Below are 27,539 nucleotides of genomic sequence, written 5' to 3'. Positions count from 1 at the left end.
CCCAACAATTGTTTAATAATGCAACTTCTTTGAGGTTTTCTTCCTGTTACTCCTTTCAGTTCTTTTTCCCTTTCAGCGCCGAATGACCTCATAGGTCCCAGCAATTGGCCTTCGGCCTGAATTGTATGTTCTATTCTATCTATTTTATCTATGAATTGTATGTTCTATTCTATTCTATTTTATCTATGAATTGTATGTTCTATTCTATTCTATTTTATCTGGTCTTTGTTGTTAATCTGTTTTTCATTTGGGTTTATCCAGTGAGAGTAATTTTCCTTTCTTTCCTCCCCCCCCCCCTTTTTTTCCTTTAACAATCTCCTTTTTTCCATTATTAGTCGCCCTTTTTTTCTGTTAATCCTTTTTTTTCCATTGTTAGTCGCCCTTTTTGTATTATTAGTCCCCTTTTTTCCATTATCAGTTCCCCTTTTTTCGATTATTAGTCCCCCTTTTTCCCTTATCAGTTCCCTTTTTTTTCCATTATTAGTCCCCCTTTTTTCCATTATGTCCCCCTTTATCCAGTATCAGTCCTCCCTTCCTTTCCAAAATCAGTTCCCCCCGGCCCCCCTTCCATTATTAGTCCCCATTTTTCCCATTATGTAGCCTTTTGTGCAGTATCAGTCTCTCCTTCCTTTGCATTCTCAGTCGGCCCCTTTGCCACTCCCAGCCACCACTCACATATGGGCACAAGTTGATTTGGGCTCTGCATTAGGTATAGTGGATGCTTATTGGCGGAACATTGGCATTGACAGATCTAATCCCGAGCTACTCGATGCCTTTGGGATGAGATTAGGGCTTTCTACTTTATAAAGTCCCTTTCCGCCTTACTTACTACCTAGGCTTTTTTCTTCTTCTTTTTCCTTTTCTTCGTCTTTTTCTTCGGCCGTTTTTCCTTCCCTGTTTTCATCCGTTCTGCCTTTCCCCTTTTCACTCTCTCGTTTGATGTTGTGTCTCCATACTTTTTGTATGCCCGTTCTTTTGTACTGCTATATATATATATATCTACGTATACGTACATACATGTATATTTTTGTCATTCTTTCCCGTACCCCTTTTACTTTTTTAAATGTATATATACGTGATATATCATATATATATATATATATATATATTATGATATATATATATATATATATATACATATATATATTATATATATATATATATAATATATATATATATATAGATATATATATATATATATATATATATATATATATATATATATATATATATATATAATGAGTAAGAGACTAACTGATTGACTCAGCTCTCTGTGGCCGCGCGAAGGGACTGGCACAGAGGACTCTTTAAATTGAAGGGAGGACTCCCAAAGGAGTCTCCCGACGATGTCCTATTAGGACCTGTTGGTTGCGTTAAGGCCTTGGATTCCTCTGCCGGGGACGGCGGCGGCGGCGGCCCTTGGCGAATGACGCAATTTCAAGACTTTCCTTACAAGCTGGGGACGCGGCTGGGGGGAGGGGCCTCCCTTTCTTGTAATGGTTGGTTGGGAGTCTTTTGTATGGATTGTGATGGGGGGGAATGTGATTTCATTATTCCCAGTGTTATTCGTTGTATGTATATATAGATATATATATATATATATATATATATATATATATATATATATATATATGTATATTGTTTTTCTTCTTGTTCATTTCCACACATGTCGTTTCCCCACCTAACCTTGTCCAACGGCCGTGACTCTTAAAACCAACCCGTGAATGAAGCATATAGCAGATCCTCACATGTTTCTTCTTTTATTACATTTTTAAACGACCAGAATACGCTATACGTTTCGTTTATTATTAACGTTTGATAACAATTCTCTATATCACTCATCATATCTCGCCCTGCATGTTATTTATTAAAAAAAAAAGAAAAACTCAGAATGAAACCAAAGCTAATGGTTTGAGTCCTCTAATTAGCATTTTCCCGTTTTTACACAGGTCAAAATGGGTGTCTTTTTTTTTATTTTCATTTTTTTTTTAATTTTTACTACCCCGCCCCGGAGTTTTAAAATAGATTCACTGGAGCTGTGGGGGGATTAGGGGGCGGGGATGGAGGGGGGGGAGTGGATGCCAAGGAAATTGGAAGGGTGGATGGAGGTTCCTTTGTGTTAGTTGTGGTCAACAGGAGGTTGATGGGGTTAATTCCAACCGAATTTAAGTTAAGTGGGTATTTTTTTAGGTGGTCCTTCCCTCCTCTCTTCGCTCTTTTCGCTCTCTTCCCTAAGGGGGGGGGGGGGGGTTGGGGGGGGAGAAAGGGCCCCCTTTGGAATCGTTTAATAAAAAGGGGGAACCCCCCTATCCCCCCTCCCCCCCGAGGTTGAAGGAAGGTTTTAATGGGATCTATTTTAGATTGGGGGGGGAAGTCCCTTTTTTGAGGGTTCCCTTTGCCGGACCACCTCGTGCCCTTTCCTCCTCCCTCCTCCTTCCCTCCTTCCTCCGCTATTCCACCCCTCCTTGGGGGGGGATGGGGGGGGGGGAGAGTCAGTCGATCAAAGCGATAGGATATTGAACTTGAATTCCTTCCATTCTCTGCATAATTGAAAGTTGATGCGATATAGCTTCCAGGAGTCGTGACTAATTTTTTTTTTTTTTCATTTTTTTATTTCGGTCAAGTCCTCTCCAGATTTTTTATTATACTAGGTTATTGGGTGTTCTTTATTAATTGCTAATATTTTTTTTTTCATTTTATTTATTTATTTGTATTTGTATTTATTGTTTATTTATTTTTTTTTGCTCGAAATTAACCCGGTCGTTTCCCGTTACTGTTTATATTCCTGGTTATTATTATAGATTTTTTTTTTTTATGATTTTCTCCCAATTTTTATGTTTATTTTTAGCTCCTTTTTTTTTTTTTTTTTTTTTTTTTTTTTTTTTTTTTTTTTTTTTTTTGTATTTGATCCAAGTTTCCTCCTCGTACTATTAGTTATACTTGTTTTTTATTATTTTTTTTTCTTTTACATAATATGGGCTTAACATATGGCACTCTTGAGTGATGTAGAGAGGCGTGATCCGACCTCCGGCTTACTCGGGGCGCCTGCTAAAATCTACGGTCCTATAGAACATTGTTTCACCAATGAAAATTAAAATGAATACGCTGTATTTTATTATTATTAGAAATGATTGTTGTGTACTGTTTAACATGGTCTTTATTTTTTTTTATTTTTTTTTATTTTCGTTCTAATAAATCATGAATATCCTATCCTAAAATTCATGTGTCTTTAAGTCAACACGAAACACCTTTTTCAGACCTTTTTAGGCTCTTTCATAGACCTTTCCTACCCCCCAAGAAGAACAACATCACCAACAACAACAGCGATGTAGTTTGTAGGCTTACTCCCCGAGTAAAGGAAACTATTGCTAATGAGAATATCGAAGACCGCCGCCATCGAGATTAGCTTAGACACTGGGTGAAAATATTGTTATAAAAAATACAGATGATTGTTATTCAGGAGACACTGCATTATGTAGAGATTCTTGTTATTGAGAATTTGGATGGCCAGTGTCTATATTCAGTTGAATATAGAATTTAGGCTACAGGCCAAGCACTGGGACCCATGAGGTCATTCGGCGCTGGAAAGGAAACTGAGAGTAGGTAGGTTTGAAAGGTGTAACGGGAACGGGAGGAAAACCTCAAAGCAGCTGCCCTATGAGTCAGTTGTTAGGAGAAGGTGGAAAGTCAGATGGAAGAAAGAGAATATGAACGGAGGTACAGTAAAAGAAATGAATGAGGTTGCAGCTAGTTGGCCGAAGGCACGCTGCAAAGAACATGACTATAGGCGCACTGACGGCACTACCCCACACCCCCTACGGGGTTAGAATATTGTTGAGTATTTGTCGCGAGAATAGCGAAAGGTTATGTAAAGTATGGTAGAACATTGTTGATTATATTGTTAATATTTAAAGTAGGGTCGAACGTTGTTGATTATATTGTTAATTCTTTGAAACAATCGACGATCGTCAGTGAGAATGTAGTAGAGTTTTGTAGACTAAATTCTACAAAGGTCTACGTCTACGACTTTCTCACTAACGATCGTCAATCATTTCAATTATAAGTGTAATTATACCTATGATCTTTGGTGTTGTTGAGACTGTTAATTTGAGAACATCGCAGACCTGTGGTGAGAATATTGTCGTGGAGAGCGTAACTACACGATCCCCTTTTGAGTTCGTAGGAACCTTTTATGAGTCTGGGAAATCTGTTTTCATCCTCGCGTACCTATTTCAGTCATGGTTACTCCTTCATTCCTCCATTATTCATCATGTTGCCCCCTCGCCTGCTGGAGGTCCTTCCTTCCCTTTCCAGGCGTTGTTTCATCGAGTGCGAAGAAACCAAAAATAAATATTGATAAATTTATTGATTCCTACTTCAGTTCGTTTCTCATACATTTGTATTGCCGTCTCCGCTGTTTCTGTCTCGGTTCTTGACTTTGTTCTCTCTCTCTCTCTCTCTCTCTCTCTCTCTCTCTCTCTCTCTCTCTATGGTATCGGCATCTTTATTTCTATAATATGAGTCAAAGGAGAAGTGGTCGAAGAGGCTGGAATATGACAATAGGGAAAAGGGACTTCTCAAAAGGGGAGGGGAGGGGAGTTCCCTTAAGGGGGAGGGGGGGGGAGGGGGGAGGGGATACGATGGGATACGATGGGATGGTCAGTGTTGGAGAAAAGAGATGTGATTGAAAGGATGGCATGAAATGGAGAGAGTTACAAGGAGTTACGAGGATTAGGATGTCTCAAAGACTTGCTATTCCATCCAAGAAGACATCGTGTGCGAGAGAGAGAGAGAGAGAGAGAGAGAGAGAGAGAGAGAGAGAGAGAGAGAGCAATTTTCGCCTGATAGTCTTTTGTTTGTCTGCAATATGTGAAATATCCTGTTGGGTCAGTTGTCTTTTAGATTTCTTTTAAATACAAAAAAACTCTTCAGAGAGAGAGAGAGAGAGCAGAGCAGAGAGAGAGAGAGAGAGAGAGAGAGAGAGAGAGTATTTTCCTACCGACACTCATCTGTTTGTCAGCAATAGGTGAAATATCCTCATGGGTGTCAATTGCGTTTAAAATTTCCATTAAATACAAAAACTCAGAGAGAGAGAGAGAGAGAGAGAGAGAGAGAGAGAGAGAGAGAGAGAGAGAGAAATGGATGTTAAGGACACCCCCCCTTTTTTCTCTCTCATTAACGCCCTGAATATTGTTATTTTCTTTAAAAGAGCATTTAGAGAAGATAGCTTTGCACAGCCCCCCACGTAGACATCCCTCTTGCAATAACTACCACATGATGTAATTGCTGTGTCAATGGAGAGAAACGTTTTATGGGTGATTTTACAAATTAATAAATGGAATACATTAAATTTAACGAAAATGGTAGAAAGCTAATGCCATATATTTCGGAGAACAACTGTTGTCTCCCTCGACAGGCAAATAAACTTGCCTGTCGTGTGGAAACAGCAGTTGTTCCCCGAAATATATATATAGCGTTAGCTTTCTACCTTTTGGCGTTTTTATGGGCTCCTTTCATTAGGTGGATTTCAGTCATATATATATATATATATATATATATATATATATATATATATATATATATATATAGAGAGAGAGAGAGAGAGAGATGAGAGAGAGAGAGAGAGAGAGAGACGAGAGAGAGAGAGAATGTATTATACTTATAATATTCATAAACATTATATACCTTTATATTAATGCTTTTCATTCGTATTTTTGGATGGTTCTCATACATTTATACATAATTCCAATTTTGTAAGCTTGGGTTCTCTTTCACATCGATATATTGTTACGTAACGTCTGCGTATTATTATTATTTTATTATTATTATTGCTTATTATTATTATTATTTATTATTATTATTTGTAGTAATAGTAGTAGTTTTTGCCTGTTTTGTTTTAGCACCCTGTTTTTTTTCTAAAGGTATGAATAATATCTACCTTTATGCTACTCTTGCCAAATCATTTTCGGTCCTATCTTCTCTTATCTTCAAAGTTTTCATCGGTGTCATATGAAGGCGATACGAATTGTAGCTCTGTAGAGACGGTGAAGAATAACCTCCTCCTTCTTTGGCCTCCTCTCCTGTATAGGTATTCCAGAGTAAATTTGTGGGGATATGTTTATACTGTCACAAGACACTTCGGTTCAACTCGAGGGGAAGGAGTGTGTTTGCGTATGAGAGAGATGGGAGGAGATCTCTCTTCTCTCTCTCCTAATCTTCTCTCTTCGTCTCTTCTCCTTCGTCGTCTCTCTCTCTCTGTAATAATATATATATATAATATATATTTATATATATAATATAATATATATATATATAAGATATGTATATATCTATATATAATTATATATGGAAACTTGTTTTGCACGTATATTTAAAGGTCACTTGACGACACACACACACACACATATACATTATATATATATATATATATATATATATATATATATATATAGAGAGAGAGAGAGAGAGAGAGAGAGAGAGAGAGAGAGGAGAGAGAGAGAGAGCCTTCAAGCCAGTGTACAAACGAAAGAAAAGTGAAAGAGTGAAAGATATAAAAAAAACGGCTTATCACAATCGATGTTAAAAACCTAAGCTAGCGAGAGACCCTCTATAAAAAAGAGGGCAGTTTTTTGCAAATAGGCGACCAAGGAGGAAAGTAGAGAATTCCGGAACTTTTTCATACTTAGCTGTTCCTTTTGCCTTTTGAAGTCGCTGGATGCAATTATGTCGGAAAGGCTCTGCTGTTGCCTTCTGACCTATTAACCACTTGCTTTTGAAGTGCTTATAGCTTTCCTTCTTTGAAGTGGTATGGCTTTACACGAAGTGGGCGTCTGTGTTGATTCATGGAATTATATATGTATGTATGTATGTATTTATGTATGCATGCCAATAAATGAAAAAATAGATTTACACGGGTACTCTCAGTCACGTTATATATATATATATATATATATATATATATATATAATATATATATATATGTCAGATCACATTACCGTGATTCATACACATACATCGAGCTACAAATGTCCTTTTTTAATGTCTAATTCGTTATACTTCGGAATTAATTTATTTTCATATATGTTAACCGAAGGTAAATTTTTTTAGTCGATAAGAAATTATCGAATGAAAAAATCCCCTTTGGTTAAGCATATATGAAAATATATTAATTCCGAGGTAGAGCGAATTAGATATTAAAGGCAAATTTGTATCTTGGGTGGGCAAAATAACCCTAACCAAGTTATTTAAATTACGCGACTGAAGCTATGTGTACATGTACATACATACATACTTATACAGATAGAAAATTACACATACATACATACACAGATAGAAACTGCTTACATTCACATACTATATATATATATTATATATATATATATATATATATATATATATATATATATATATATATATATACATATATATATATATATATATATATATATAAATAAATATATATATTTATATATATATATATATATATATATATATAAAATGTGTGTATGTATGTGAGTTTCTTTCTGTGTAAGTATGTATGTATGTATGTATTATGTATAGCTTCAGCGGAGTAATTAAATACTTGGGTAGGTTATTTATCCCACAGCACTCTTCAATGGGTGCTTTTGTTACGGGCTAAGCCTCCCACTAGATTATTTTTAGCCGCCTGCTGTGTTCAATACTTCACCTGTATTGTCCACCAACAAAGGCGTCGTCCGCCGGTTGTGTAAGCCCTTCGAAGGGCCCTTGACCTGGAGGGGCTTTGCCGCTTCCAGTCAGTCAGTCAGGGAGAGCTCGGCCTCCACATGACATCGTTCGAGGTCAACCTCGACTCGAGGTCTCTGGGATTCTTCGGAGTTCAGTCAGCGACGTTCATTGTAGCGGCGGTCGCAGTATCTTTCGTGACCTGAGAAGTTTTGTGACGTTTGTTCCTGTCAAGTGATTTCGACGCAGACGCATCTGGTTGCTGATGACGTCACCAGCTTTCCCAAATTGCTTGCACGTCATATCGCTTCTCTGTCCAGTGCAAAATGTGATGTGGGATGTCGTCCCCCTTCTGGAAGTTGGACTTCATCAGCGTGGAAGTAGGTCTCGTTAGGTTGCAGCTCAAAGAAGTGGTAGTTTAACAAAGACTTAGTTCGCCGAACTGCTGCACCAATGCGGAAAGAGATTCCTGTCAGATCAAAGAAGTGATACGTTACCCGAAGACTTCGTCCGCCAGTCTTGGGTCTTCTACCTCTGGGAGGGCTCCTCTGAATTCACATGTTCTTCCTGAGGTCGCGGTCAGTATGAAAGGAGGTTTTAGCTTCTGTAGTTAACAGGTTAAAATCTCCGTCCCCCTTAGATGATTTGGTCACTTGAGTTTTCGAAATTGATTGCAAAATCGCCTTTTCCAGTTTTCTTAGTAAGATGTCCCGAGTAATTTTTCTCAGCGTTATTTAGTGATCTTTGGCGTTGCGTTTATGATACAGACCAGATTTAAACAATACTATGGAATAGTTTAACGTTTAAAATGATTTCAACTTGCAAATGGCGTGCAATTGTAACTTGAGAAGTTCAAGCGAAGATGTAATGCAGTTCTATTTGCATTTTAATAATTTATTTAATGTTTTTTCTATATTTATAACTTTTTGTCTCTTTTAATTGGTGATATATTCTTTCTGTCTTTCCCATTACCGTCTGTTACTTCTTTATAATGAACACCATAATATTCTTTAATAATAATAATAATAATAATAATAATAGGCACAATTTTCAGTGTCGAAAATGATAACAATGATTGCAGGTCCACAATAATATCGCATGTGAAGTATATAAGGTGTTTAATAATAAGAGCTTTCGAACCCTGCACCAGGTTCATCCTCAGTCCAACGTAAAGAACTTATACTTAGTCATTTAAAAATCTGTCGAAGTAAACTTCTGAATAGGACAATTATTCCACCATGACAACGCAAATGAAGGAAGCGCTCAACAGCCCAACTAGGTGATTCCCTTATTGTTGTTCGAATTCCTGCTGGTTATTCTGCTGGAATTCGAACAACAATAACGGAATCACCTAGTTGGGCTGTTGAGCGCTTCCTTCATTTGCGATAACCAGCAGGAATTCGAACAACAATAAGGGAATCACCTAGTTGGGCTGTTGAGCGCTTCCTTCATTTGCGTTTGTCATGGTGGAATAATTGTCCTATTCAGAAGTTTACTTCGACAGATTTTTAAATGAGGCTGAGGATGAACCTGGTGCAGGGTTCGAAAGCTCTTATTATTAAACACCTTATATACTTCACATGCGATATTATTGTGGACCTGCAATCAATAATAATAATAATAATAATAATAATAATAATAATAATAATAATAATAATAATAATAATAATAATAATGATTTATAATTAAGTTAAGGTTTAGTTTTCAAAGGCTTTATGATTAGAGTATTGGACATTTCCTAAGGATTTTGTGATCATGTAAAAAAAGATATTTTTGGTAAATAATCATGATACTTCTAATGTAGATAATTAAGGTCTCAAACAAACTCGCTCTCTCTCTCTCTCTCTCTCTCTCTCTCTCTCTCTCTCTCTCTCTCTCTCTCTCTCTCTCTCTCCGGTCCAGACTTTTGTAAATCATCTAAAAATGAGCTACAGTATCGCTAAGTGATCGTTAGCCTTGGTTGTACTTTTCCCGCTCGATTCTTCTTTGTAATGCTTGCAGGACGTCCTTAATTAGTTGAGGATGCGTTTAGTTTTTTACTGGATCTTACCTACGTATATACCTACGTATATAATGTGTATATATGTATATATTATGTATGTTAAAACAGAATTCCATCTCATGAAAGGACCCCATAAAAACGCCAAAATGTAGAAAGTAGATACTATAGTTCAGACACTAAAATTTTTCTATCTTCAGAGAGAGAGAGAGAGAGAGAGAGGGGGGGGGGGGGGGGTCTGAGACCTTAATTATCTACATTAGAAGTATCATGATTATTTACCAAAAATATCTTTTTTTACATATAGCATTTACTTTCTACATGGTGGCCTTTTTATGGGCTCCTTTCATTAGATGCATGTCTCAGTGACTTAATAAAGTTAAAAGGATGCCCTCTACCCCGGAAGTTGGACGAAGGTTGTATGTGTTTTAACCACAAAATTGATAGATTTCAGGTTTTTTTTTTTTTGCTTACTTTTTATTTTTCCTAGTATTTTTTTTTCTTATATACATATTTTGGGCTTTTTTTTTTGCTTACGGTTTTTTTCTTGTTTTTTTGCTTACGTTTTTTTTGGGGCTTTTTTGGTTTACGGTTTTTTTGCTTGTTTTTTTTATTGCTTACGTTTTTTGGCTTCTTTTGCTTAAGGTTTTTTCTTACGTTTTTTTTTTTTTTTTTGCTTACGGTTTTTTGTTTGCGTTTTTTTACTTACGGTTTTTTTCTGCTTATATTTTTTCTAGCTTATGTTTTCGTTTGCTTACGTTTTGTTTGGCTTATATTTTTTTTTTTTTTTATTACGTAGAAGATAATGACAATTTCTTTTGTATGTTAGGTTCGGAGAAGATACTATCAACGAGTTGTTTACACATCTGGGCTTTGCTTTTCTCCCTTGTTTCTAAAAAATGATGTTAATAATCTAGCGGTTTCTTTCAGGTGAACTGATTAAATAATCAGTTGGCGTTTATGAACAGCCTCATAAAAAAACTGACCATTGTCATTTCTGAAACACTTGCTAATCTATTAGAGTGAATTAACCCGACACCTAGATATTATGGCGATTGGAAAAATAAAGTTTTAAAAAATAAATAAAAAGGACCAACAAGAGGATCTTTCAGATAAACTAATCAAGTCATCAGTTTGCATTTTGCCAACAACCATCTCAGCTTTGAAGTAGCTGCGTGAATGAGCTCGGTACGCCATAGATTGTATAGTGAGTGGATGTCAGAGAGAAGTAATAAATATAAATACCTTACGAACTGAAGGGAATTAGAAAACAGAAAAAAACGACCTTGGTTACCTCATCTCTGAAATATCTCAAATAAACTGTAATAAATAAACACTGTATCCTGTAGATTTCTATAGATTTCATAGCGAATGGAGGTGAGAAACGAAGAAATAAGTAAAAAAACTATCAAAAGGGATAAAAAACAAAACTGATCTTGGGTATCTTAATTCTGAAATGCCTCAAATACACTAGAATAAATTAAACACTGTGTCCTATAGATTTCTATAGATTGTATAGCGAATGGAAGTAAGAAACGAAGAAATAAGTAAAAAAAAAAAAAACTAACAAAAAGGATAAAAAACTACTGGCCATGGTTATCTCACCTATGAAGAAGTTGCCCCGCAAACTAGAATAAGTGATCTCGAGACCCTATGGATTTTACAGTTATATTGAATGGAAGGGAGAAAGAAGAAATAGATGAAGATACCAACACTCGATACCCTATAGATTTTATAGTGAATGGAAGTGAGATAGAAGAAATAGATGAAGATACCAACACTCTACACCCTATAGATTTTATAGTGAATGGAAAGTGAGATAGAAGACATAAATGAAGACACCAACTAAAAGAGACACTTATCGTGCTCACCTTTCCTCACTTCGATTGAGGCAGGTCACCACCTCTCCCTTTGTGCCACTCAATACCTCGTATCGTGTTCTAAGGGCGGTCACCAATTCCCTCCCTCGACCGTCGCCCCAAACGGATGTGTGTGTGGGGAGCGTCATTGCTGTAATGCGTTACGAGAAATACTCCAAATAATTACTTTCGTTATCACTGATATATGACACTGAAAAAGGCTGTTTTGTTTTGTTTTATTTTATTTTAATTTTTTATTTTAGTTTGCTGCAAATGTAAATGAGCACTTTTTTTCTCATATGAGAACGGATATACGACAAGCATAATTGTTGTAATGCATTACGATGACTGCTCAAAAAAAAAACAACAACAACTTTCGTTACTAGTGAAATTGCATTGGAATAGACCGCTTCTTGTTGATATAGTTTTTGTTTTTGGTTTTTTAAAGATTAAAATTAGCACTTTTTGGGGGGATAGATTTGAGAACCGTAATTACACTTAATACTACCCTAATACTGTTATTTTAATATTTTTTTTATCTAATTATAGATATTAATTTTTTTTTTCATTTGTTAATAAGTGAGATCTCTGTTTTTCTCTTTACTTGCTCTTACTCCTTCCTGATGTACACCTTATTATTCTTTGGAAGCTTGAATTTCACGTCATTGGCCCGGAATAATAATAATAATAATAATAATAATAATAATAATAATAATAATAATAATAATAATAATAATAGTCTGTTAACTCTGATGTAGTGTTTTATATTATCTCCCTTCATTGTGGTTCGTTTGGCTGTTCTTATATCCGTTTGAAGGTGTTCTATGCGTCAACCTGATAAAATCAGGCATATCATTGGCTTAGATTCTCCATCGCATGAAGTTTTCTCTCATCAAGAAACAATGTCACGTTTTCTGTTGTGTTCATTTGTTAAGCATACCTACCTATTTACCTTTATTTCTAATGTGTACAACCAACACATTTGAATGAATATTATTTATAATATACATATGCATATAATTATATATACTATATATTATGTATATACATATATGCATATATATATATATTTATATGTGTGTGTGTGTGTGCAGCAGCAGCAGCAGCAGCAGCAGCTGTCGTTTTGAAATCTTACTTCCATCCGGTTCCTTTCATTCTTTTAGCAGCCTCGCGTCTTTTCCTCATCGTCAACAAGGCTGGTGTGGGAAAAGAGGCTAGGGACAGAGGGAGGGGGGGGGAGGGGTAGCCCAGGATAGATTTTGGGTGGTAGGGAGGCGTGGACCGGGGGAGAGCATATCAAAGCCGCCAAACCCGCCCCCCCCCACCCCACCCCAAGGGGGGGGGAGATGGCGTATTATCTTTTGTCTTTTCTTTCTTTTGGGTTTTGTCTTCCCCGGGATAATGAAGACAATTCTTCCCATTATTCACGGATGCAGAGAAGGAGAGAAATTACTTAGGCGTTAAAGCTGCAATAATGTCTTCCTCCTCTTCTTCTTCTTCTTTCCAACTCTCTGGATGGCATCTTGGTGGCTGGGGAACCAGTTGCTTAGCACCCCTTGAAAACACGCACACACACATATACATCTACTATATATATATATATATATATATATATATATATATATATATATATATATATATAGATATATAGAGAGAGAGAGAGAGAGAGAGGAGAGAGAGAGAGGAGAGAGAGAGAGCTTCAGTGGTATTGGAAACAATCAAGCAAAACGTTTGCCTTTTCTCGTATTCAAGAGAATATGATGACTGTATTTTAGGACTAGCATTTGTTTTGTGTAAGTGACATTGGTACATTTGTATGATGTTTGCTGCAGATATTTTATGTGTGTTATGAGAGGACGAGAGGAGGAGAGAGGAGGAGGAGGGAAGAGAGAGAGAGCTATATATCGTAGTGACTCTTAATGTAAAGGAAATTGAGAGAGCTCGAGATTTTTTTTTCCATGAACATATGACAACTAGAAATCTGTAAAGCTCTTCTTTTGATGAGAGAGAGAGAGAGAGAGAGAGAGAGAGAGAGAGATCTTTTGATGAGATAGAGAGAGAGAGAGAGAAGAGAGAGAGAGAGAGAGAGAGAGAGAGAGAGCTTAAAAGTTGAAGAACATCCGATGTGAAGGTTTTATCTGTAAACTATAAGAGTATATATCGTGGAAGTAAATCCCCTTGAACATGCCATGTGAAGGTATATTTCAGTGAATCGAAACCTTTATATGTTTTATATTTTATTTCCGTGTATTTAATCCCCAAAGTTGCAGAATGAGCCATATTACAGAGGAAAAAAAATATGTCTTTTAAGAATTATCGGAACGGTTGTCCACATATATACCATTCAATAAAGGGGAGAAAAAGAAAGAAAAAGAAAGAAAAAGAAAAAAAGAAAGTTCAGTAGTTGAAAGCCGGGTTGTAATCTACTTAGATTTCTATCGCTGTGGGATTTTACCGAGACTTTGTATCGGGATAATGCTCACTAGATACCACTGAACGCATCTCTCTCTCTCTCTCTCTCTCTCTCTCTCTCTCTCTCTCTCTCTCTCTACATGGAGGAGAAGAAGAAGAGAAATGTTACGTAAATTGTAAATAAATCCAATAACTCTCTCTCTCTCTCTCTCTCTCTCTCTCTCTCTCTCTCTCTCTACATGGAGGAGAACAATAAGTGAAATCTTACGTAAATTGTAAATAAATCCATTAACTCTCTCTCTCTCTCTCTCTCTCTCTCTCTCTCTCTCTCTCTCTCTCTCTCTCCATGGAGGAGAAGAATAAATGAAGTATTACGTAAATTGTAAATATATCCAATAATCTCTCTCTCTCTCTCTCTCTCTCTCTCTCTCTCTCTCTCTCTCTCTCTCTCTCTCTCCATGGAGGAGAAGAATAAGTGAAATGTTACGTAAATTGTAAATATATCCAGTAAATCTCTCTCATTTATAATATATATATATATATATATAAATATATATATATATATATATATATATATATATATATATATATATTATATATATATATATATATTGCGTCATTCATCTCTCTTTAATTTAATACACTCACGCTTAAAGTCCTTCTTTTCCAATAACATTTACACAACGTTCTACAGTGCATGTGGTGCACTGTAGGCATTACTTTGGGTTCTTTGAAGCGTCCTTTCCTCAGGCCCCTATCTGCAAGCCTTTTCGTTCCGTTTACTGTACTTTTATTCATATTCTCTTTCTGCCATCTGGCTTTCCAACCCTTCCTAACAGTTGATTCACAGTTGCAACTGCTTTGAGGTTTTCCTCCTGTGTCACCTTCAGAACCTTTCTACTGTCATTTCTTGTCGAGCGCTGAATGACCTCATAGGTCTCTGCGCTTGGCCTTAGACTTGACTTCCATATCCCAATTCCTTTCATTAGTCTGCGGGATTTCGTAGAAATTGTCCGCATACATTTATATATGGGATAGAAAAAATCTGAGAGAGAGAGAGAGAGAGAGAGAGAGAGAGAGAGAGAGAGAGAGAGCCCTTAATAATGAGACCTTTTTACCGGTGTATTTGGCCCCGGGGTCCCAAGTAGTCTCCCCCTCTACAACTTTTCAACTTTTAGGTCTTCGCCCAGAAACTGAAAAATGTTCCCCCTAATCAGAGTTTGCAGTTGACCTTTCCTCAAATACCTCGAAGTTGTTCCCCCAACTTCCCTACTCGACCCTGGCTAGAAATAAGTAAATAAATAAATAAAAATGATAATAAAAAAACTTTCCTAATCGACCCTGGCGAAAAAAAAGTAAAAAATAATAATAAAAAACTTCCCTACTCGACCCTGGCTAAAATAAATAAATAAATAAAAGAAATTGTCTTAGTTAAACAACTGTCAGTTAAAAAAAAAAAAGTCTCGGTTAAAAAATTGTCGTAGATCAAAAACTTTTTCAGTTGAAAAATTGTCTTATTTAAACAACTGTCTCAGTTAAAAAAAAAAACTCATTTAATAAATTTTATTAGTTAAAAAATTGTTTTAGTTAAAATAAAGGTCTTATTAAACAACTGTCGCAATTAAAAAAAGAACTATCTGTTTTTAAAAAATTGTCTTGGTTAAAAAATTATTTCAGTTAAAAAACTGTCTGTTATAAATGGTCTTAGTTAAAAAACTGTCGGTTAAAATATGGTCTTAGTTAAGCGCCTGTAAATATTGAGGAAGAATATAGGGGAGATATAGCTTTAAATATTTGTGTCCTTTCGTAACTGGATAAAATCATATTCGGTTCATATTTTGCTGTTTGTAGTTTGTGTGATATATATACACAAGAGAGAAGGACAAATTTCTTTGTATCCGCTGTCAATAAAGTTCATGAGCAACGATTTCATAAAATGTAACTGATTCACGGGTCGTTTTCCTTGTCTAAACCTTCAGTTTTCTTCATGCAATTCATATGATTAATTTAAACAGTTTTTTTTATCTGTGTTATTTTAGATATCAAAACTCTGAGTCGTTTAAAGGCGCAGAATCATCTCCATCCACCGAATTCCCATCACAAATCTCCATCCGGGAACCTCTCTCTCCCTCCTCCAGTTTTCCTCCGGTGGTGAGTTGTGACGTCAGTGCAACGTCACGCGGTGAGCTGTATAGGCTCTACTAGAGATTCTTTGCAGCCTCCCTTCCTCTCTCGCTGCAACCCCCTTTCGTTCCTTTTACAGTACCTCCGTTCTTGGTATCTTTCTTCCATCTTGCCTTCCACCCTCTCCTAACAATTGTTTCATACCTTTTATTCTCAGTTTCCCATTTAGCGCTGAATCACCTCATAGGTCCCATCGCTTAGCTTAAGTTATATAGTCTTTAATACAATTTGCTCTCTGGAATTCAAGTCTTTCCTTCCTAACATTTCCTCCTCTTCTTCTTCTTCATTAAGATGACAGTTATTTTTTTCTTCTCGCTTACCAATCTCTCTAGAAGTTGTGACTATATTGAGGTTTTCAGACTTCGTGTAATATAGTCTGTCACCAAAATCACAAAGATGATTATTGATGTTATTATAAAGTAGTAGTAGTCAATTCCCACAGAGATTGGCCGAAGTATTGTTCTTTCTTAAGTTGACAATTTAAGCAAGGATGGCACACTTGTCAGAAGCACCAGTAAATTAATGGTTTTTCACTTTTCAAGAAGGCAGTTATGTCGTTATGTTGATCTTGGCTCTCTCTCTCTCTCTCTCTCTCTCTCTCTCTCTCTCTCTCTCTCAATCAGTTTGATCAACACGCCCATGCACTGCCGCGTCCCAATGAATCCATTGACACGCTGCCATCACGCTAATGATATATATGTTCGGCTGAGGCAAGGAGTCGAATCGCTATTAATTGCTGATGACTGGCATCGATCCCGGGGGGGGAAGGGGGGAAGGGGGGGGGAGGTTGTGTGGAACGGGGAGGGAGGGAGATAGGGAGGATTAAGGGGAACGCGGTTGGAAGAGAGAGAGAGAGAGAGAGAAAATAACTGCCAGCAGACATGTTGCTATAGCTGAAGATATAAATGAGAGAGAGAGAGAGAGAGAGAGAGAGAGAGAGAGAGAGAGAGGGAATAACTGCTAGCTGACATGTTGCTCAATTTGGAATGTAGCTATGGCTGAAAAATTATAATAGGGCTAGGTGAGTGATGAAGAAATAAGAGAGAGAGAGAGAGAGAGAGAGAGAGAGAGAGAGAGAAGAGAGAGAGACTAATATCGATACCCGTGTGGAATGATTGGTTCCTTTTGAAATATGACAAGAAAAGTTATAGAAATTAAAAATAAAGGATTTAGTCAATTGGAATAAAAAGAGGGTACCTGAGTTTGTTATAAAAGTCATAGCTCTTCATATGTTGATGGTTCCCAAGAGTCAAGTCCCTTATAAGATTTTAGTTTAAATAGATCTCTTTCACTCTCGTGTGTTTTCAGATTTTCAGTAGCAGTAAGCAACTAAAACATTGTGATTGACTTGTAAACTAGTTTGTTGTTTTTGAATTCAGCTCACTTTGTTAAGCACTGACTTGAGCCTTGTTATACTTTGCAATATTTTTTTTACTTACACTGCAGATCACAGTTCTCTCTCTCTCTCTCTCTCTCTCTCTCTCTCTCTCTCTCTCTCTCTCTCTCTATTGCAAACGATGAGAAATCGGATGAAACCAAGGTAATATCCGGTGTGCCACAAGGTACGGTGTTAGCTGCAATACTGTTTGTTATTATGATTGAAGACATAGACAGTAATGTTAAGGATTCGGTAGTGAGTAGTTTCGCTGATGACACAAGAATAAGTAGAGAAATTACTTGTGATGAAGATAGGAACGCTCTACAAAGAGACCTTAACAAAGTATATGATTGGGCAGAGGTAAATAGGATGGTATTTAACTCTGATAAATTTGAATCAATAAATTATGGAGACAGAGAAGGAAAGCTATATGCATATAGGGGACCTAATAATGAGACAATCACAAATAAGGAAGCAGTTAAAGACCTGGTGTGATGATGAATAGGAACATGATATGCAATGATCCAAATAGCAATTCTTTTGGCAAAATGTAAAGCAAAAATGGGAATGTTGTTACGGCACTTCAAAACAAGAAAAGCTGAACACATGATTATGCTTTATAAAACATATGTTCGTAGTCCACTTGAATATTGCAATATGATATGGTACCCACACTATCAAAAGGATATTGCACAAATAGAGAGTGTACAAAGGTCCTTTACAGCTAGAATAGAAGAAGTTAAGGACCTTGACTACTGGGAAAGACTACAATCCTTAAAATTATATAGTCTAGAAAGGAGAAGAGAACGCTACATGATAATTCAGGCATGGAAACAGATAGAAGGAATAACAGAAAATATCATGGAACTAAAAATATCAGAAAGAGCAAGCAGAGGTAGATTAATAGTGCCCAAAACTATACCAGGAAAAATAAGGAAAGCACACAGGACATTAATCCACTACGCACCAGCATCGATAATGCAGCGTCTATTCAATGCGTTGCCAGCTCATCTGAGGAATATATCAGGAGTGAGCGTAGATGTGTTTAAGAATAAGCTCGACAAATATCTAAACTGCATCCCAGACCATCCAAGATTGGAAGATGCAAAATATACCGGAAGATGTCGAGCAACTATGCTGGGTAGACATTAGAGGTGCCTCACACTGAGGGACCTGGGGCAACCCGAACGAACTGTAAGGTCTGTAAGGTCTGCAAGGTCTCATTGTATTGTTGCTTCTTACTTATTATACTACAGATCACGGTACTCCTCTCCTATCTCTCTCTCTCTCTCTGTTCATAACCACTGATCACAGACCCCTAACGCCCCCCCCCCTCTCTCTCTCCATGTTATACATTGTATTGTTTCTTACTTATCATACTACAGTTTCTCTCTCTCTCTCTCTCTCTCTTCTCTCTCTCTCTCTCTCTCTCTCACACACACACAGTTCCTAGTCACTGATCACAGACCCCTAACCCCCAAGATCTCTCTCTCTCTCTCTCTCTCTCTCTCTCTCTTTCCCTGTCGGTTTCTCAAATCAATTGGCGTCCCTCCCTGATGTAGCTTCTCTTAATTTGGGAGATGGGAATTGATTTCTGCCAGTCTTATATTTGTCCTGATGTGTGGGTGATTGATATTAATTCTCTGAAGCTTCTGCTGCTGCTTCTGCTGGTCGGTGCTGCAGCAGCAGCAGCAGCAGCAGTTGTTGGTTGTTGTTGTTGTTGTTGTTAATGTTTATTAAAGATGATTTGTTGCTGCTGTTGTTCTGTGTGGTGGTGTTGTTGTTGTTAAGTCTTTTGTTTTGTTCTTCACTGCTCGATTTGTATTTGGAGTCGATCGCTGTGTGCGATCTGTTTTTGTTCGTGTTCAATTTAAGACTATATATATATACTATATATATATATATATAGATATATATATATATATATATATATATATATATATATATATATATATATTATATATATATATATAATATATATATACATATATATATATATATATATATATATATATATATATTAAGTGTGACCTTGGGATGTGTAGCAAAATATCTGTGGTGCGGTTTTCGAAGGCATATGAACCGCAGAATTAACTGAATCGGTACTGATGCTTGTTAATACAACCATCGAAAGTAGATGATATTACTTGTGAAAATTAGTATATTGGTGTTTCTGTAGAAGTAACGTAGTTGCTTTAGAAATAAATTCTGTTTTTAGCTTTATTTCAAGGAAAACTATTGTGACGGCTTATGTCTGTCCGTCCGCCATCAGATCTTAAAAGTTACTGAGGCTGGAGGCCTGTAAATCGGTATGTTGATCACCCATCCTCCAGTCATCAAACATACCAAATTGCAGCCCTTTATCCTCAGTAATTTTTATTTCATTTAAGGTTAAATTTAGCCTTAACCGCACCACTGGCAGCGCTATAGTTACCAACAGAGGCCACCACCGAACCGTGGCTGTTTCATTGGCCGTGGCTGAGGGCAACCACCGGACAGAAAACTCGATTGCGCCCAAGAAGAAGCTTAGATGCATTTTGATTTGTTTTAGATGTCGTCAACAGTGGTGATGTATAGAGTCATTTGTTCCAACAGTCAAAACCTCATAATAGGTTGATCATAGGCAAGGAGAGAGAAATATAACATAACACACGCTGGTAAAGTCCCAAATCCGTAGAAATGACGCAAGACTCCAGCTATTCATAGCATCAGAATCTATGGAGGACTTGTTGATAATCACTCGAAGATCACGGAGTAAAAAGTATTGAGCTGTATGGACAAGTGTGCGTAATTAAAAGGGATATCACCAGGTAAAAAACCTAGTACCAGTTTCGAAGTTCCCTTTGAACGTTGAAGTGACGAAATCAAAGGGGGAAAAAGAGGTAGGGGATGATAAGCATCGTACTAAAAAAAAGATGGGTGGGAGGAGGGGTGTTGGAATATCCGAATCCGTGAAGAGGGGGGGGGGGGGGGGGGGGGGGGGGGGGGGGGGGGGGGGGGGGGGGGGGAGGGGGGGGGGGGGGGGGGGGGGGGGGGGAGAATCATCTGACATCCCAATCAAGGGACGTAATTGGATGCCTTGATTATAACTGCCAATCCTCCTCCTCCTCCTCCCCTTCCCCTTCGGAATGAGCGCCTTCGGAGCCCGATCCCAAGGACGTCGAAGAAGAATCGTTAGTACTGATTGTTAGGGCGTCTATGGGCGTTCTTTATTGGAGGAGAGGCTTTCAAGAAGAAGCCACCCCGACTAGTAATTTTGGTCATTTCAGAGCTGTTGGGATGAGGGTGGGATGGTGCGTCTGTGTGTGTGTTTGTGCGTTTTGTGGGTGGGTAGTGAGGGTGGGTGGTTGGTTGTTGGCCGTTGGTAAAGGGAAAGCTCTGCTTTGCCAAAATGTTTATTTATTTATTTATTTTTTCATTCAACGATTTCTCTCACCATTGCGAAAGTGAAGGGAGCCTAGGTGCCTCAGTGCTCAGGTTTTAATTCTCTCTCTCTCTCTCTCTCTCTCTCTCTCTCTCTCTCTCTCTCTCTTATTTGATCTCTCTATCGTCTATTTGATCATTCTTCTTATCTATATCTCTCGGATTTATTTCCCACCTCTTTCCCCTTTTGTACTCTCTCTCTCTCTCTCTCTCTCTCTCTCAGATTTATTTCCTACCTCTCTTCCTTCTTTTCTGTCTCTCTGTCTATCTTCCCCCCCTCCCCTCTCTCTCTCTCTCTCTTTCTCATCTATTTAACATCTGCCTCTCTCTTTACCCTTCCAAATTACCACCTCAAATACGATTTGCGTTCTACCCCCGAAGCCTAATCAGCTTAGTTTCAGAAACCACTTCTTTAAAGCCACCTGTCGTAATAAGCTTCTGACTTAGAGACACCAGATACACACAGAAGACACGTCTCAGCTCCGACCTTTGAGATCAAAGAGGCCGACAATGAAATGCGCATTTGGATTACCTGGAATTATTTTGATGGTTTGGGGGAGAGCTGAAAGTTTCCTCGAGAACTACTGAAGAATCGACAGGAAATTTGATAGGAAATTGAAGGTCTTCAAAGGAACTCGTAGACTTAAGTCTGTCATTTTCTTTCAAGAATTTTCTTTCAAGAACTACTGAAGGACTTGTTAAAGTCTCATTTCCTTTCTAGAACTACTGAATGACTTGTTAAGGTCTGTCATTTCCTTTCAAGAACTACTGAAGGACTTGTTAAAGTCTGTCATTTCCTTCCAGAACTACTTAAGGACTTGTTAAAGTCTGTCATTTTCTTTCAAGAACTACTGAAGGACTTGTTAAAGTCTGTCATTTCCTTTCAGAACTACTGAAGGACGTGTTAAAGTCTGCCATTTCCTTCAAGAACTACCGAAGGACTTGTTAAAGTCTGTCATTTCCTTTCAAGAACTACTGAAGGACGTGTTAAAGTCTGTCATTTCCTTTCAAGAACTGAAGGACTTGTTAAAGTCTTTCCTTTCCTTTCAAGAACTGAAGGACTTGTTAAAGTCTGTCATTTCCTTTCAAGAACTGAAGGACTTGTTAAAGTCTTTCATTTCCTTTCAAGAACTACTGAAGGACATGTTAAAGTCTGTCATTTCCTTCCAGAACTACTGAAGGACGTCTTAAAGTCTGTCATTTCCTTCAAGAACTACTGAAGGACTTGTTAAAGTCTGTCATTTCCTTTTAAGAACTACTGAAGGACTTGTAAAAGAAGTGGAGGCTGAGGACGGATGAGGAACCAGAAGAGGAGTGAGGAGAAGGGAAAGATGTTAGGTATTGGAGAAGTGAGGAGAAGGGAAAGATGTTAGGTATTGGAGAATGTGAGGAGAAGGGAAAGATGTTAAGTATTGGAGAAGTGAGGAGAAGGGACTCCTCCTGTGAGTCGTTCTTAAATGCGAATATTCATAGGAGAAGCTTTTGATGGCAAACTTTTGCAAAAGTTAAGGACTTGATCTTTCTTCCCTGACGGGAATTACTGGTCGAGGGATGAAGACTTTGCTCCACAAAGGAGATTTAAATTTTTTTTTTTCTTTTTTTTTTTTTTTTTTGCTCCATAAATCTCGAAGTTGATGAATAAGGTTAAGACTCTTGCGTTAAACCTTGCCTGTGTTTTTGTCGGTGTCGTATCTGTTTGTGTGTTTTGTATTATTATTATTATTATTATTATTATTATTATTATTATTATTATTATTATTATTATTATTATTATTATTCAGAAGGTGAACCCTATTCATTTGTAACAAGCCCACCAAATGGGCCACGACTTGGAATTCAAGCTTTTCTAAAGGAAGAATATATTATTATTATTATTATTATTATTATTATTATTATTATTATTATTATTATTATTATTATTATTATTCAAAAGATGAAACCTATTTATATGGAAAAAGTTCACTAAAGGGCCATTGACTTGAAATTCAAGCTACCGAAGTATATTAAGGTGTTCATTAGGAAGAAGTAAAAAGAGTTCAAGGGAAATACAAAAAGAAGAGATACCACTTATTTAAAAAAATTTACGAAATAATAAATTGTAAGGGAAATATGAAAGTGAAATTGTGCTGACGATAAAAAAACACACCATTAATATGGAGGCCTTCATGGCAAAATACAGAGCGATTTTGGGCTGCTTATTAATTACATAGCGGGTATTTAACGAAAGAGGTGTATTAAAATCATAATTTTTCCATTTTCCAATCGTTAATTCAAAAGTTAAAATAAAATGGTATATGCAGACAATCAAAATTCTCCTTCCCACGGTAAATATTTTTTCCAGATATTCCCTCGAGTTCTGTGAAATTTAGTGTGTGTGTGTGTGTGTTTTATATACAAGGAAACATCTTTCAGTTAGTTTCCCCTGCATCATTCTTTATTCGAGGCGTTCCTTATATGTTTCCCTTCCCTTCAGGTACGTTACCTCCCCCCCTCCCTCCCTCCCTCCCCCCAGCCCCCCATTTTCGTGGTGTACTTGTTTGCGTACAACAATGCAGATCTATGACAACAGTACCCTGGGTAATGCTTCTTTTCAGACGTTCCCATAATAGCGGAGCTCTTCTCTCTCCTCTCTCTCTCTCTCTCTCTCAGCAGGCTTTTATGAAATGTTGAGTCATTCTCTCTCTCTCTCTCTCTCTCTCTCTCTGTCACTTTCAATGGGCGAAGCACCTCTAGGGCGCCCCCTTTTTCAAAATGAACTTCTTTGAGAAAAAAAAAAAAAAGATAATAAGTCCTAATGCTTATTCCCATTTAGCCTTTTCAGTTTCCTGTCTCCCATATTTACGTCGTCCGTCGCCCTTTCAGGAAAGAAGACCTATGGATACGGAAGATTTTTTTTTTTTTTTTGGGGGGGGGGGGCGGCGGCACAAGACCGACGCCACAAGACCTGTGTCGACGCCAACAAAGGATTCATTAGGAGATGTCCTTCCTTCCTTTTTATTTTTATTTTTATTTGTATTTTATTTTTTGCTCACTGTACAATCTTACCTGTTATTCACTCTCATTTCGTCTCTTTTTTTTCCCATTTATTATCCTCGTGTGCTTCGTCCTTTTTCAGAAAATACGGACATTTCATAATAGCCGATTTATTTGCTCTCTGTTTAAGAGAGATTGATCACTTTCATTAAATTGATCTATGGTGAGGAATGATTAACCTGGTGGTTAGTCGACTGTGTCTGGTCGCAGTCGGTGCGGGACGGGCTCCGGAAGACTTGGTGGTAACCAAATGTTTGTTATATAAGCCTCCATAGTAGATCCATAGTCATATATATATAAAATATTATATATATATATATATATATATATATATATATATATATTATTTGACTGGTAAAAATATAGAAAGTAAGTATATACTATACTTCAGAGACTGTTGAAGAGAGAGACAAAAAAAAAAAAAGCAATCTCTGAAATATAGCACTTTCTATATTTGGTGGTTTTATGGGCTATTTTTATTAGATAAATATAATATATATATATATATATATATATATATATATATATATATATATATATATATATATATACATACATACATACATACATCATATATATATTTATATACATGTATGTACGTGTGTATTTACTCTCTAACATCCTTATTAAGAGATTATGAGGTGTTAACTGTTGGTTTAGGTGTGTATCGATATACTGGTATTATATACAACACACACAGCACGCTGAATATAATACCAGTAATTATCGATACACTTATAAACCAGCAGTTAAGATCTCCTGTCCTCTTCATAAGAATTTATCGACCGTTAGCTCCGCGGGGTGACGGAGAGATAAGACGAAGGTCGCAAAGAAGAGACGGTGGTAGACTCGACCGTTAACACAGATCTGGTCAACTCTCTCGGGAGATACAGTCAATTGCTCGTGAATAACCTCAATGGAAGAGAGAGAGAGAGAGAGAGAGAGAGAGAGAGAGAGAGAGAGAGTTATCAAGAAACAATTCGGTGTAACTGGAGATCATGATATCGATGCAGAGTTGTAAGGTACCTACTCTCTCTCTCTCTCTCTCTCTCTCTCTCTCTCTCTCCTCTCTCTCTCTCTCTTTTAATATTTATTTAGAATACCTTTCGTGTATTTATTTTTTATAGTATTTATGTAGAAAACATTCGTGTATTTATTTTTTATAGTATTTATGTAGAAAACATTCGTGTATTTATTTTTATTTTTTTATATTTTTTTGACAAAATTTCTTGCATTTTTTGGGTTTAATATTTATTTATAAAACCTTACGTTCATTTATTTATTTTCTTTAATGTTTAATTACAAAAACTTTCGTGCATCTATTTTTTGTTTACTATTTATTTAGAAAATATTTCAGGTATTTATTTTTGAAATATCAATTAAGAAAAAATTTTGTGCATTATTTTTTTGACTAGAAAAACTCTCGTGTATTTGTTTTTTGTTTAGTGTGTGTGTGGTGGGTGGTGTGTGTTGTGGTGTTTATATATATAGATATATTAATATTATATTAGTATAGTATATATATTATATGATATATGATATATAGTTATATATTATAGTATTAATTTTCATAGATAACTTTTTCGTTAATTTTTAAAATTTTTTAAAAAATTTTATTTGGAAAACTTCGTGGTTGAAGTAGTCCAGCAGATATCGTCATGTTACACTGAGGAAGAGAAATAAATAGATAGAATTTAGATAGAATTTCAAAGCTGGAAGTGGGATAAGATTGCACATAGGAGACAATACTGAAAATACGGCGGATTACTCCTAGAGGTTTAAGGCGGATTGACTGACTATGAATCCTTTGTGTAATGAATTTTTTGTCGTTGGTTTTCTTGACTTTTTTATTATTTTTATTTATATTTTTTGATATCTTGAAATTATCTCTTTTGTAATTTGTGATAATAGGTTTTCTTTATAGTGGTCCGTCCCCATTGGGGGTGTGGGGTGCACTGTATGCATTACTTCATGGTCTTTGCAGCGTCCCTACGGCCCCAAGCTACAACCCTCATCATTCCTTTTACTGTACCTCCGTTTATATTCTCTTTCTTCCATCTGACTTTCCACCGTCTGCTAGCAATCATTTCATGGTGCAACCGCGAAGTTTTCCTCCTGTTATACACCTTTCAAACCTCCTCTGCTCTCAGATTTCCCTTTCAGCGCTGAGTGATCTCTTAGGTCCCAGCGCTTGACAAGTGGCCCTGATTCTATAACTTACTTAACTCTCAGATTTCCCTTTCACGCTGAGTGATCTCATAGGTCCCAGCGCTTGACAGTGACACAGATTCTGTATTTTATTCTATTGTAGAAGGCCTTGTCTCAAACGCCGCTCGACATTATGGGAACTGACCTGGATATTTTGTATATATATGTATATTCACGGATATTATGGCTATGTATATTTATGGATATTTTGTATATCTTTGTATATTTATGGATATTGTTTGATGCGGCCGGAAGAAGCAGAACTCGGCTGTGAGGAAGCAACGAGAGAGAGGGAACGTTCTCCCTGGGGAAAGTCTCACTCAAGTCATTTGTATTCAGGTGCTCCTAATCAGCTTGTGCTTTTGGGTCCTTGGCTTGGGTATCCATAAATATACGAAATATCCATAAATATACAAAACATAAATATAAAAAATTTCAGTAAATATACAACATATCCACAAATATACATAATATATATATATATATATATATATATATATATATATATATATATCATAGATATAAAAATATCCATAAATATACAGAGATATACAAAATATTTATAAATATACAAAATATACGTAGATATACAAAATATCCATAAATATACATAATATCCATAAATATCCCTAAATATACATAATATACAAAATATCCATAAATATCCATAAATATACAAAAATCCATTGTTGTATACTCTCTAAAGTAACAACGTAACTGCTATAGTACATTCACATGAACCGTGCATCTGACGTCTAAGCCAGGCCCTTACAACGCTCCTGATTGGCTGTTGATAAGCCAATGACAGGGCTGGAAACTCTCAGTCTCTTTCGAGACTTCACATGGGTAGGATCTATGTTCCACCTTTCCTGAGGGATACGTCTTTCAAAAGTATCCCTCAGAAGATGTGGAACATACATCCCGCTTATGTGAACTCTCTCGAGAGACTGAGAATTTCTAGCCCTGTAATTGGCTTATCAACGGCCAATCAGGAGCGTCCTAAGGGCCTGGCCTAGACGTCAGATGCACGGTTGATGTGAATCTACTATATCAACATCTCTCTGGCGTCACAAAGGCCCAAGAGACGGCGGATCTGTCGCTCGACTGCGCTTCAAGTCGGATCTGAAAGAACCGTTTGTGATTGGCAGCGATTTCGCATCGGATTTTTAAAAGGAGCTGTCGGGAAGAGGGGTAGGAGGGGGGGGGGGGGTGGGGGGGGGGGGGGAGAAGGAGGGGATCCTGGCCACTTATCCGAAAATCCCCCTTTTCTGCTCCGCCAAAGAGGGCCAGGTATATATATATATATATATATATATATATATATATATATATATATATA

General features: G+C 36.9%; 2 protein-coding genes across 3 annotated transcripts in view; one reads left to right on the top strand and one right to left on the bottom strand.

Moving 5' to 3' along the window:
* Positions 1–27,539, bottom strand: part of LOC135222732 (uncharacterized) — a 377,836-nt gene that overhangs the window by 13,724 nt on the left and 336,573 nt on the right. The window lies entirely within an intron of this gene.
* The window catches only part of LOC135222731 (excitatory amino acid transporter 3-like), a 472,230-nt gene that overhangs the window by 200,338 nt on the left and 244,353 nt on the right, over positions 1–27,539 (top strand). Inside the window, exon 1 of one of the 2 annotated variants that reach the window (XM_064260950.1) lies at positions 8,248–8,282. The exons of the other annotated variant lie outside the window; for it this stretch is intronic. Within the exon in view, the coding sequence (XP_064117020.1) occupies positions 8,263–8,282 (20 nt within the window). The 5' untranslated portion in view covers positions 8,248–8,262. Of the gene's footprint in view, positions 1–8,247; positions 8,283–27,539 lie in introns of those variants that run through there. 2 annotated transcript variants of the gene reach the window in all.

Source organism: Macrobrachium nipponense, chromosome 8 (genome assembly GCF_015104395.2).
Source record: "Macrobrachium nipponense isolate FS-2020 chromosome 8, ASM1510439v2, whole genome shotgun sequence".
NCBI lineage: Eukaryota > Metazoa > Arthropoda > Malacostraca > Decapoda > Palaemonidae > Macrobrachium > Macrobrachium nipponense.
Note: the sequence above shows the minus strand (reverse complement) of the source record. Positions and strands in the feature narration are given on the sequence as shown.